Genomic DNA, 12,566 nt, shown 5'->3' with positions numbered 1-12,566 from the left:
CACTTCTTAAGGCCCTTGCCTGGAGACTGAATGCTACGGGGAAGCAAACGTGCTATTTTTGCAACAGATGCCCCGAGTGCTTCCGTGAAAACCGACACCAGACCCAATCTTCCCGGGAGTGTGCCCTGTGCGCCCCCAAGCCCCCAGCCAAGAGGGCACAGCTGAGTAGGCACAGCCCCAGGCCTCCCGGGCGCGGAGGCGGGCCAATCAGGAGGCCCAAAGGCCGGCGCGGGCGGGACCGAGACGGCCCCGCGCTCCCCTCCCGGGCCCCGCCTCCCCGGCGGGCGGGGCTGAGTCCGCGCCCCCGCCGGGCCCAGCGTACTGGCTGCCAGGTCCCCGCAGCCTGCGCTGGGCGCCTCCGGAGTCGCTGGCGAGGGTGCGGGACGGCGGGGAGGGTGCGGGGACCGCAGGGGACCGCCGCGGGGCGCGGAGGGCGCTTTCCGAGCTTTGCTTTCAGGTGAGGGTGCGGCCGCCCCGCAGGTGCGTTGGGTCCAATTCCACGGAGCTTGTCCTTCGCATCCCGGGGCCCCGCGTCCGCAGCCGCTGCGAGGGAGGCGCGGCCGAGCGTAAAGTATCCCCGAGGGGAGACCGTTCCGAGCCGCAGGCCCTGAGCCTGGCAAGAAGACTAACTGCGGGGTGAGTCAGAGAAAATAAAAAGTCCCTTCGCGTTTGGGAGCGGTTTTCTAAGTGTCCCTTCCAGCCCGCTGTCAACAATAACAAAGAGTGGCGCAACTGTCACGTCCCAGAGCAACCTCACTGTTTTCCTAATGAAAACCCGCGGCAGGGTACCAGGGGGGGGACACAGTGTGATCACTGAGTCACCAAAATGGTGACAGCTTACTGTTTTAAAAAATTGTCTTAAAGACCGTGTGAGCCCTGCAAGGTTCTGCTCCTTAAAATGAGAAGTAGACAGTCTCCGGTCTACCAGGCACCCTATTCCAGAATAAAAGTTACTCTTTGAAAGTGCTTGTTGCTTTCTGTCCCTTTCCCTAATTTGCTTGTTTGTGCAATAAATTCCTCCAACTTTCCCATCACTGACTGAAAATCTAGCTTCAGAGAAAATGCACCTCATTCAGTGTCTCCTTCTTCTTTGTTGTAGAAGTCAGCTACTACCTAAGCACTATGAAGATTTTCCTTGTAGAGCCTGCCATTTGCCTCAGTGCCTTTGCCCTGACTTTGATCAGCCCACTGACAACACAGTACGTGTACAGGAGAATATGGGAAGAAACGGGCAACTACAGCATTGCACCTGAGAGCAATATTTCTGAGTGTGAAAAAAACAAAAGCAGCCCCATTTTTGCATTCCAGGAGGTAAGAAGTTAAAATACCCCTAACACATAAGAGGAAACGTGTAATAGGGTTTTAAATGAAAGAGTTGCAGGCCGCCCACACCACTGCAAGGAGTTGGATTACTCCAGTGTAAGGACGGCCATTAGAGGATTGTGAGCAAAGGAGTGACAGGAGCTGATAATACCTTAATCTCTCAAGAGTCAGTGTGAAACTCCTAAACCCCAAACCAGGTGCCTGTCTTCAGTTCTTATCCAGTTTGAGGTTCCCTGACACTTCTCATTGGCCTTGCCACTTGAAATCTCCTTCTTCTGTGACACTGATTCTTTGTCTTCCTCTCAGAAAATTTCAGAGCAGTCTCCTCTATGGCCCTCTCCTTCCTCCATCTCCCTGTCAGCCCCCCAAAAGCCTGAGAGCGGATCAAGGCCGGCATAGCTCGAATGAGGGTTCTGTGGACAGACAGGTGGGGGTGAAACATGGTGTTTCTGCCTTTCCCTTGCTCACTTCCTCCCAGCCCCCTTCCATGGCACATACATGACTCATCACTGAAGACTGTGGTGCCAGCCTCTGTCATGGGGTGGGAGGTGGCCATTCATTACTTGGGGATACCACGTCAGCTTTGACTTCTGTGTGTGGGGACACCTGGAGGGAAGAGCACTCATCTTTGCTCTGGACACTGAGATAGTACAGAGCCTTTCCTTCTTCCTCTCCTCCCCAATGTTTTATTCATTTAAAGCAAGAGGTTCTTCACCATTCTCCTGTCCCCTCCGGCAGTTTTTAACAAAGTCTACCAATGTCCAAATGCAAAGGAGATAGTATCCAGATTTGGCACACACACACAATCCCAATGCCTCAAATACAAACATTTATAAACTTTGAACTCTTCCTGTTGGGAATATTTTGTGATGGCAAAAGGGTGGTGCTGCCTCCCCAGTCAAAGGACAAGAAAAGTTTAGGGGAATTCAAGTCACCTGCCTGCTGCCTCTGAGATTGTCTTCTCAGAAAAAGATTGTTCCAGTGTGACTGGGAGAGGAGCTTAAGTACTGAAGGAATGGCAGAGCGCCCTAAAGGAAGGCTCTAGCACTCCCCAAGGTACATATACATATACACGCATTGGAATGAAAAATACTATGAATTTCAAGGTTCAGCTATAAGAGTAAACTGAGATTGCACTTATATTTAAAAATCTGTATGGATGAGTTTTATTTTTCAACCTCTGTGGGATTGAGAGATATATAAATATATACTCTTATACATAAATATTGACAATGAGGTACACCTACACACTGCTCTCTGGCAATGAGTAATCTCCATAGGAGCTCTTAACAAAATGGGGAGGCTGTGGGAAGGACATTCTTGGCTAAGGGTAAAGAGGTAGGAAATCTAGGTGTGTTTGTTGACTTTTGTGGAGTAATGAATCCATTTTTAATCCCCTTACCACTCCCTCCTTTCTTGTTAAATTATTCATTTTGAAGTGTTCAATTGGCCATTGGGGTCTGTTCTCTTTTTGGGGAGAAATGTGTTCTCTTTAGGTAACTTTCAAGATAGGGACTTTGCTATTGGAAGGGACAATTTAGGCTTAGCAACAGATGACAAAGTTGTTCTTGCTCAAAAAATTACATTTAAATCTTTTTTAAGAAAAAGATGTTTTTATTTCTTTTAGAAAGAGAGAGAGCAAATGAAACATCAATTGGCTGTCTCCTGCACACCCCCTCCCAGACACTGAGTCTGCAACCTGGGCATGTGCCCTGATCAGGAATTGAACTTGCAACCCACCGTAGTGAAGAAGTTACAGCTCTGGCCTTCCTGGAGTGTAGGTTAGAGTGGAGGAGGCACACAATGAGTAGATCAGTTAAAACAGTGATCGGCAAGCTCATTAGTCAACAGAGCCAAATATCAATAGCACAATGATTGAAATTTCTTTTGAGAGCTATATTTTTTTAAACTTCTTCTATGCCACTTCTTCAAAATAGACTTGCCCAGGCTGTGGTATTTTGTGGAAGAGCCACACTCAAGGGGCCAAAGAGCAGTATGTGGCTCTTTGTGGTAAGTTTCTGAAAAAAAATGGATAGCAGGATAAGGGGATAGAGCACTTGATGGGGTTAGTGGAATTGCTTTGGATTAAGCGATCCATCACAGTAGGCCTTCTTAGGAGGTGACATTTGAATTGAGGAAGTGAGCTGTGTGACAATCATCTGGAGGGAACAGCAACTGCAAAAGCAAATTAGCATAGAGTGTTTGAGGAGTGAGGAAGTGGAGATGAAATCAGAGGAGTCATGGTTGCAGGCCACCCACACCACTGCAAGGAGTTGGATTACTCCAGTGTAAGGACAGCCATTAGGGGATTTTGTGCAAAGAAGTGACAGAAGCTGATGTGTGCTTATAAAAATCATTGTAATTGCTGTGAAGATCATTCTGTCTGGCTGGATATGAATCAGATTCATCTGACACCAGAGTTCATTCTTAATCATTATGCCAAAAAGTTATACTGGGGAATGGTAATTGTTGTGAGAAAAGGTTCAGAGGAAGAAGAGGCTACATCTGTTTGGGACTTTTAAGGAAATCCAAGCTGGACTGTGCCTGGAGTGAGTAGACACAATGCTGAAAAGTGCGGTTGGACTGCATCTTGGCAGCCTTTGTGTCAGCCTAAGGAGTGTCAACTTTCTCTAACAGGCACGGGAGATCCTAAAGCTTCTAGGCAGGTGAAAGACGAGCTGATAGTGTGTCTATGATCTGCAAAGTGAGAAGACTAGCACTACTTACTGAATTGAATAAAGAGACCAGTCAGATGACAGAGCGGTCCAGGTGGACATTAATGATAGTTGCTGCTCCATTGGCAGCTATGACTATAAAGAAGGATAAAGGCTTGAGAAACACGGGGTGGGCAGAATAGACTGTCAGTGGGGCACAGGTAAAGGAAAGGCTAGAACTACATGACTGAGTTTTAAGTCTGAATGACAAGAACATTTCCTGCACACCTGGAATTGTTTGAATTACATGAATGTGTAAAAATAGAAATAGGCTCACTATTTTTAAAAAATTAATTCAGTATTTGACAATTTTGTGGTTTATCAGATGTTTAGGGTACTTTCTAAATATTATACGAATAAATGTTTTTAATGAGTTTTTTAATCCCCATTATAAAAATTATACATGCTCTTTATAATAAAATTTCAAAAATATAGAGAAGTGGCGAGCAGAAAATGCTTTTAAGTCACCCCAAATTCTTTCTGTCAAATAACTAGTGTAACAGTTGTGACAGCTGCCATTAGTGTGTGTATGCACACATTTTGGGTTTTGGGAGAGCTGAGTTTATATCAGTCCTCAGATTACCAAATGCTTTCATTTTTAGTTAGTGCAAAGCTTCTTTTTGGGTTTTATCTTAATTTTTAGTAAAGAAAGGAATGTTTCTCACTAATCTATTTGTGGAGACACATGTAAAAAGGGCATTGAAGCTCTTCCTACATAAGGCCTATGAAATATCATATTTACACATGATTTTCATTCTCCCTTTAAAGCAGAGAGAAAGATATGTCACAGAAAAGTATATTGCTCTGGTGTTAGAACGGAAATCTGATCTCTCAGTGCTAACTGTTCATACAAGAAGGAAAACTCATTACATGGCCAGTCCCCAAGGCCTTGCAATCTATGGGTCTCCTATGTGAGACAAAGACACATTAATACACACATTTTTATTTTTATTGGTTAAAGTCCCCACCATGAAGTTTGAATGTATGACTGAGCAATGATGATATCACCTTTTGACATGTGCTTTGTGAACTGATGAAGATTTTAGCTGTGTAAGCCCACACCCCAGATTCCCCTACCTGACCTTATGGCAATGTGTAGTATACACCTTGCTATTTTTATATGCATTATACAAACCTCTGTAAACACACTGACTTCTTTTTATTTCTTTGCAGGAAGTTCAGAAGAAAGTGTCTCTTTTCAATCTGCAGATGGACATAAGTGGGTTAATTCCTGGTCTAGTGTCCACGTTCATACTTCTGTCCTACAGTGATCATCGTGGACGGAAATTCCCTTTGATTTTGACTTCTGCCGGTGCTCTTGTGACCAGCGCCTGGCTCTGTCTGCTTTCCTATTTTACCTTTCCGTTCCAGCTTTTGATTGCATCTACCTTCATTGGGGCCCTTTTCGGCAATTCTACCACATTTTTGGGTGCCAGTTTCGCCTACATAGTTGATCAATGTAAAGAAGAAAAACAAAGAACAATTCGAATAGCTATCATTGACTTCATACTTGGACTTGTTACTGGATTAACAGGGCTGTCTTCTGGCTATTTTATTAGAGAACTAGGTTTTGTGTGGTCCTTTTTCATTATTACGATGGCTCTTGCTGTTAACTTGATTTATATTTTATTTTTTCTTGGTGATTCAATGGCAGAGTCTTTATCTCAGAATGTTTCCATATCATGTAGTGAAGGCCTTAAAAACCTATTTTACCGAACTTACATGCTTTTTAAAAATGCTTCCAGTGGGCGGCGATCTTTACTCTGTTTGTTACTTTTCACAATGATTACTTATTTTTTTGTGATAATTGGCACTTCCCCCATTTTTATCCTCTATGAATTGGACTCACCACTCTGCTGGAATGAAGTTCTTATAGGTTATGGGTCAGCTTTGGGTAGTGTCTCTTTTTTTAGTAGTTTCCTAGGAATATGGTTTTTTTCTTACTGCATGGAAGATATCTACATGGCTTTCATTGGAATTTTTACCACCATGGTGGGAATGGCTATGACTGCTTTTGCCAGAACAACATTGATGATGCTTTTAGGTGAGTTAAAAGTGTAGCCTTAGGACTAACTGTATTTGGGGTTTATGTCAAATGTATTTAGTCTGTTAGGTTGGTGAGAAACTTTAATATAAAATTCTCTGTTTAATGCGTTCTACTTCAATTAATGGTAATTTTTTAAAAGCTAGTTTTCCAAAAGCTGAACACCAATTTGCTTTGAAAAAGTAATTCATATAGTAACCACAATTTTCTAAATTTGCATATTTTCAAAAAAATTGTTCTAAGGAACACTCTTCTTATGAATCAATTCTTCAATATAACTTTCACCAATTTAGTATTTTTTAAAATGCTGCTAACAAGGCTATTTTACCTTTAAAAAATGTTAGGACAATTATGTAAAGTATACAGATTTAAAAGTAAAATTCATACTCACAGAATACACTTGAGAAAAATAATTCTCTATGACAAGGGTTTGCATATTGATCTTTTGACAAATTGGTCATTTCATAAACTAGCTTTTGATGAACCGCTTTTGGCAAATTGGACTGCTTTCTACTTACCTATTTCATAAGTGGTTTTTGTAGGGCTTGAGTGAGATACTGCATCCAATTGACTAAAGGATCTGCAAATTGGGACCTTAAAAAGATATAGTCGATTTTCCTCTACAGAAGGCAGTGTCATCCTCTTGGGAAGCAAAGTGACCAAACAGATTGGGGCTTGATTTCCATCTCCAACAATAGGTGATCTTGGGCAGGTTAATTAAAAACTCTAAGCCCTCATTTTTTCACCTGTAAAATGGGCATAGTACTTCCTAATTTAAAGGATTATAATGAATATTAGAAGAGGTTACAGCAAAGCACTCAGCACAATGCCTGATATTTAATAAATCCTATTTCTCCCTTAGAGTTTACAAGGCTATTAATTTATCTATGTGGAAACATGTTGAAAACTTTAAAGTGGTCTGCAAATGTAACACATTACTATTTTATCATATTCCTAAAAATACTACTGACTATTAAGGGTCATAATTTATGGCCAGATACAATTTGTGTCCATGAAGTTTTTCAGCCACAATGATGAACAAGCAAGAAGATAAAGAACCAATTTATCAATAAAATAAACAATATAATAAAATAATGCTAACACTAAAAATGCCAAGTCTAAAAAACAAAAAGTGAAGTGAAAAAACTTATTAACAGTCTCAACTTGCTACACAAGAGATTACTACAATAATTAGGGAAATAGCAGATCAATTCCCATTGGCATATCTGAACCTAAGACTTCCATGAACTCTTGTTCTTAACACTGGAATTAAGAATTTGAGAGTAAACTCACTTTAAACTGACCTGTCTATAGTCTCTTAATTCACTAAGTAGAATTCTATAATTCATTCAATCTTTAGATGCAATGACTTAGGATGCGAATAGAAATAAAATACTTAGAAAGTGTTTTACATAAAACTGACCACTAGTTTTCTGATTTCTAACCATTTCTCTCACAGTCAGACTGCTCTTCCTCTTCACTATTGTGCCACTTTCTGTTTTACGGTCCATGATGTCAAAAGTGGTTCCTTCTACTGAACAAGGTGAGTTTAATTTGGAATATAAGGAATCAAAACCTATCCCAGCTCAACTCTATGCATAGTTGAGTATTCTATAGTGTGTGGCTAATCCTTACGTGAGGATATTTTTTCCCCCATTGATTTTTTTTTTTTTTTTTTTTTTTTTTTTTTAGAGAGAGAGAGAGAGTGGAAGGGAAGGGGAAAGACAAAGAGGGAGAAACATCCATGTGAGAGAGACACATCGATTGCCTGCCTCTGGCATGTGCCCCAACTAGGGCTGGGGATCAAGCCTGCAATTGAGGTATATGCCCTTGACCAAAATCGAACCCAGGACCCTTCAGTCCAGAGGCCAATGCTCTATCCATTGAGCAAACCAGCCAGGACTGCATAGATTCCTTTTGAATTAAGTGGTAAGTTCTGTGTCAGGGAGAGGCTTTTATTCAGACAAGGGAGCCCCTGTCTATGAACTGATGAATAAATAAGCAAAATGTGGTATATCAGTACAATGGAATATTATTTGGCAACTAAAGGTCCAGTGCACGAAATTCATGCATGGGGAGGGGAGGTCCCCCCTCAGCTTAGCCTGCACCCTCTCCAATCTAGGACCACTCGGGGGATGTCCAACTGCCAGTTTAGGCCTTAAACCCGCAGTTGGACATCCCTCTCTCAATCCTGGACTGCTGGCTCCTAATCGCTCACCTGCCTGCCTGCCTGATCACCCCTAACTTGCGCCCTCCCTGCTGGCCTGGTCACCTCCTACTGCCCCTCACCCTGCCAGCCTGGTCACCGCCAGCTGACCCTCCTGCTGGTCTGGTTGCCCCTCAGGGTCCCCCGTCAGCCTGGTCACCCCACGCAGCCTGCTTGTTCAGTCATTTGGTCAGCCCTCACTAACCCCCTGCCAGCCTGGTCGTAGGCAGCCATCTTGTAATGGCATGACTGTCAATTTGCATATTACCTCTTTATTATATAGGACAAAAAGAAATAAAGTACTGACACATGCTACAACATGGATGAGCCTTGAAATCATTATGCTAAATGAAAGAAGCTAGTCACAAAGGCCACATATTATCATATAAATATGATTGCCTTTATATGAAATGTTCAGGAAACGCAAATCCATAGAGATAGAACTTAGATTAGTGTTTCCAGTGGCCTGGGGAAAAGGGAGTGATTGTTAATAGGTACAGTTTCTTTTTGAGGTGAAGAAAATGTTCTAAAATTAGGTAGTAGTGATGGTTACTCAACTCCACGAACACACTAAAAGCCACTAAACTGTACAGTTTAAAAAGGTGGTTTATGGTACAAGCAGGGCAAGCAGAGCTGTTTGAGGAGGTAAAGAAAAGTTTACTTGCTTGAGTTAGAGCCAACTAGACTTATCAGGATGCATAGTTTATTTTGTTTATATTTTATTCCATTTACTTATAAAGGCCTTTAATAAGTCATTTCTTTTTTTTCTTTTTTTTTAAATATATTTTATTGATATTTTACAGAGAGGAAGAGAGAGGGATAGAGAGCTAGAAACATCGATGAGAGAGACTCATCGATCAGCCGCCTCTTGCACACCCCCTACTGAGGATGTGCCCGCAACCAAGGTTCATGCCTTTGACCGGAATCAAACCTGGGACCTTTCAGTCTGCAGACCGACGCTCTACCACTGAGCCAAACTGGTTTTGGCTTAATAAGTCATTTCTTATTGTTAAATGTAGTGACATTTTAAAATGTTTAGTTTACATTTTAGAATTTCCTGTTCTGAATTGTGATAACTTTTAGTTTTATCCTATTGTCACTGGAACTACTTTGCATTGTTTTAGGCCTCTGCATGTAAGGTACTTGAGCATCCATGGATTTTGGTATCTACAGGGGTCCTGGACCCAATGGTGTGCGGATACTAAGGGACAGCTGTAGTTAAGTTTTCGACTGCAGGGGAAGGAGGGAGAGTGCCCTTAATCCCAGTAGTGTTCAGGGGCAACTGTATTATGTTTCCAACATTTCTCACATCAAGTCCAAGGAGAACTGTTGACCTCACTTTCTTCATCCACAAAATGGGTTACTGTCCTCAGGGATTTTGAGGGGATAGTTTCACTCACCAAGTAGTGCCCTCATGTTTGTTCTTATCAAATGACTAACAGTTTTCTCCATTTGTTTTGTTTGTTGTGTAACTCAGTCTTTTCTTTTTTCTCCCCCTGCACCCGACCCCCAAACAGGGACTCTGTTTGCTTGTATTGCTTTCTTTGAAACACTTGGTGGAGTCATTGCAGTTTCTACTTTTAATGGAATTTATTCAGCAACTGTTGCATGGTACACAGGCTTCATCTTTCTGCTGTCTGCTGGTCTATTACTAATTCCAATGATCAGTCTATGGTATGTACTTATTTTTAATCATTTTATCAAAGAATAATTAAATTAAATTAATTCCATTGCCTCGCCAGTATAAGTACATTGGTAGCCTTGCCAGTAAAAATACATAGATCTGTTGAAGTTTGGCCTCAAAATGTACATTTCTCAAACAATTTAGACATGAAAATATCTGTCAATAATTCTGGAGACTTAGGAAAAAAGAGACAGTGACATAGCTGGACCAGAACTAGAAGAAAGAAAGATTGGGTCAGATAGATACTCTGAGAAGTTGGTCCTATCTCTTTAAATATGAATAATTGACCAAATTAGCATCTCAGACTAGGCAGACTATGATTTCCTAGGGTGTAATGTCTCCTGGTGATCAAAGATTACTGTAAGAAGATATACTTTAATCTGGATTCTTGGATAACGAACAGATAGCAGGCACTGAGTGTTAGGCATTCTCTTTCCAGAGAGTTGTTTTGTTTGATGGCTCCCTTTTGAATTGTCAGTATCCAAATAAATATAAAGTACAAAAATGCTTTTGATGAATAGTACACAGAATGAAAAGATAGAGGCATAAACATATGCCTTTCAATTAACAAAAAAGTATATGCTAATTAGGTAAGCGATTGCAAAAGTTCCCAAGCAGATATATTTGACATATCCTTTGGGACCAAAGCCTTGAGCTCTGAGCTCATTCACCTGTCTCTGCTGAGCTTGGTCCATTCCACGTGGTGATAACGTGGCCATGAGGCCTCAGGAGAAGAACTTGGGGCCCAGCCTCCAGGCTTCACTGCCTTCTCCTCAGCACTGTGGGTGGTGGCAGTGGGTACAAGAGGACAGCTCCTGTGTGCACAGGCTGTAGGCATCTCACTGGACTGTGAACTCCTGAGAGGGCTGGCCTTGTCTCATTCATCGTAGGACTACAATATATATTGTCTCAATTAAGTTCTGATACCTTGGTCTGTGTAAGACAGAGTGTAAGTAGTATTTACAGTTCCTCTGCAATTTTGATGAAAAATGATTTTTACTAGGCATCTTTTTTTTTTGCTGGTAGTAATGTTGTTTGGCACTCTTATTTTCAGAAAACAATTCATAAACATGTATCAAAAGCTTTATTAAAAGTTCTTAATATCTGACCCAGTGATTCCTTTTAGAAACCTCTCCCAAGAAAATGATTAGTAAAGAAGTTCATATGGCAGAATTTTTTTTAAAATAAGTGTACAACAATGGTTAAAGATGGTGCATCCATATCATGAAAAATAGTGTAAGAATTGCCTGCATGGGGAGTAGAATAGTGGGTACTTTTCATTTTAGTCTTCATATACTTATAAATATTCTGTTATGAACACATACTTTTTTAACTGGAAAAATCAGTGCAGCTGGATAAAAGATAATTATCCTCTTAATAATGCTTCTAATATTGTCAATGTAGGTGATCTGAGATTTTTTTAACCCTGTACTGTTCAATAATTTTAAAATGAAAATTGCATACTATTTTAATTATTTCTAGATGGCTTCTTATCCTACTTCACTTATAGCTACTGAGCATGCACTTCAATCATAGCTTCAGTCATAATTATTTTTTGTGGACTACAGAGAGCAGACAATGGGCCAAGTCCACATTTTAGGAATCTGGAAGAGAAAGAACTCGGAGTTTTTTTTGTGTGTTTTGTTAATTCATGACCTGATTATACTTTTCAATTTATTTGAGAGAAAATGGAAGGGAGAGAGACAAAGAGATTGAAATATCGATGTGAGAGACACAGATTGGTTGCCTTTGCAAGCCTGCAACGGAGGTATGTGCCCTTGACCGAAATAAAATCTGGCATCCTTCAATCTGAAGCCTGATCCTCTTTCTTTTGAGCCGAACAGGCTAGGGCAGAACTCATGTAGTTTTAAATTCTTTTCAGAATGTTATGGAAGTGAGCCTGTAGGACTCAAAACACCAGTATGTTCGTTCTATGCATAATCTGCATAATTTCTCAGAAGCCCAGTAACCAGGGAAAAGTGAAATACAGACTATTTATTTGTGTTACCTTAGTCACAATTTTTAAATGTCCTGTTTGCTTGTACAGTATTGTCAAGTGTAGCAGTTGGAACAAGAGAAACAGCGCACTTCTTATCCAGGAAGACACCAGTGAAGACACATCAGACCCGTGATTCATTGTGATTTCAGAACAGTGCACATGCCATGTACTCTGACTTGTGCGGCGTCCTGCCCCGCTCAGTCAGTGCTCCAGGAACAGCCGGCGGTTGTGTCCTTTCTTCTGGCCGGAGCAGGGAAAGGAGCGCGGCTCCAGCGTCTGGAGGACCGCGTGCTACAAGCACCTTATGAACATCGTGTGATGTGTTTCCGGTACAGAGAACAAATCTCAAAGCACTTGCCCTTTTTTTTTTTTTTTTTAATATATTTTATTGTTTTTTACAGAGAGGAAGAGAGAGGGATAGAGAGTTAGAAACATTGATGAGAAAGAATTAAAGAATTATCGACCAGCTACCTCTTGCACACCCCCTACTGGGGATGTGCCTGCAACCAAGGTACATGCCCTTGACCGAATCGAACCTGGACCACTGGTTTCGGCAAGCACTTGCTCTTTTGGGATTTACAAAAGAAACTGAAACT

General features: G+C 41.4%; 1 protein-coding gene across 3 annotated transcripts; it reads left to right on the top strand.

The window, feature by feature from the left end:
- The first annotated feature begins 388 nt into the window (after window positions 1–388).
- On the top strand, window positions 389–12,309 carry SLC46A3 (solute carrier family 46 member 3). 3 transcript variants are annotated; one of them, XM_036455749.2, is made up of 6 exons: window positions 391–636; window positions 1,100–1,311; window positions 5,211–6,081; window positions 7,541–7,624; window positions 9,805–9,961; window positions 12,019–12,309. In XM_036455749.2, the coding sequence occupies exons 2-6, from the start codon at window positions 1,123–1,125 to the stop codon at window positions 12,101–12,103; spliced, it is 1,386 nt and encodes a 461-aa protein (XP_036311642.1). In that variant the 5' UTR covers window positions 391–636; window positions 1,100–1,122; the 3' UTR covers window positions 12,104–12,309. The 3 variants fall into 3 exon arrangements, with proteins under 3 accessions (XP_045444433.1, XP_036311643.1, XP_036311642.1); XM_045588477.1 differs by lacking the exon at window positions 12,019–12,309 and having other exon boundaries at window positions 389–636; window positions 9,765–9,850; XM_036455750.2 differs by lacking the exons at window positions 9,805–9,961; window positions 12,019–12,309 and adding an exon at window positions 7,782–7,838 and having other exon boundaries at window positions 389–636.
- The last annotated feature ends 257 nt before the right edge of the window (window positions 12,310–12,566 follow it).

Source organism: Pipistrellus kuhlii, unplaced genomic scaffold, assembly GCF_014108245.1.
Source record: "Pipistrellus kuhlii isolate mPipKuh1 unplaced genomic scaffold, mPipKuh1.p scaffold_m20_p_3, whole genome shotgun sequence".
Classification (NCBI taxonomy): Eukaryota; Metazoa; Chordata; class Mammalia; order Chiroptera; family Vespertilionidae; genus Pipistrellus; species Pipistrellus kuhlii.
The sequence above is the reverse complement of the archived record's forward strand: the minus strand, read 5'-3'. Positions and strand labels throughout refer to the sequence as shown.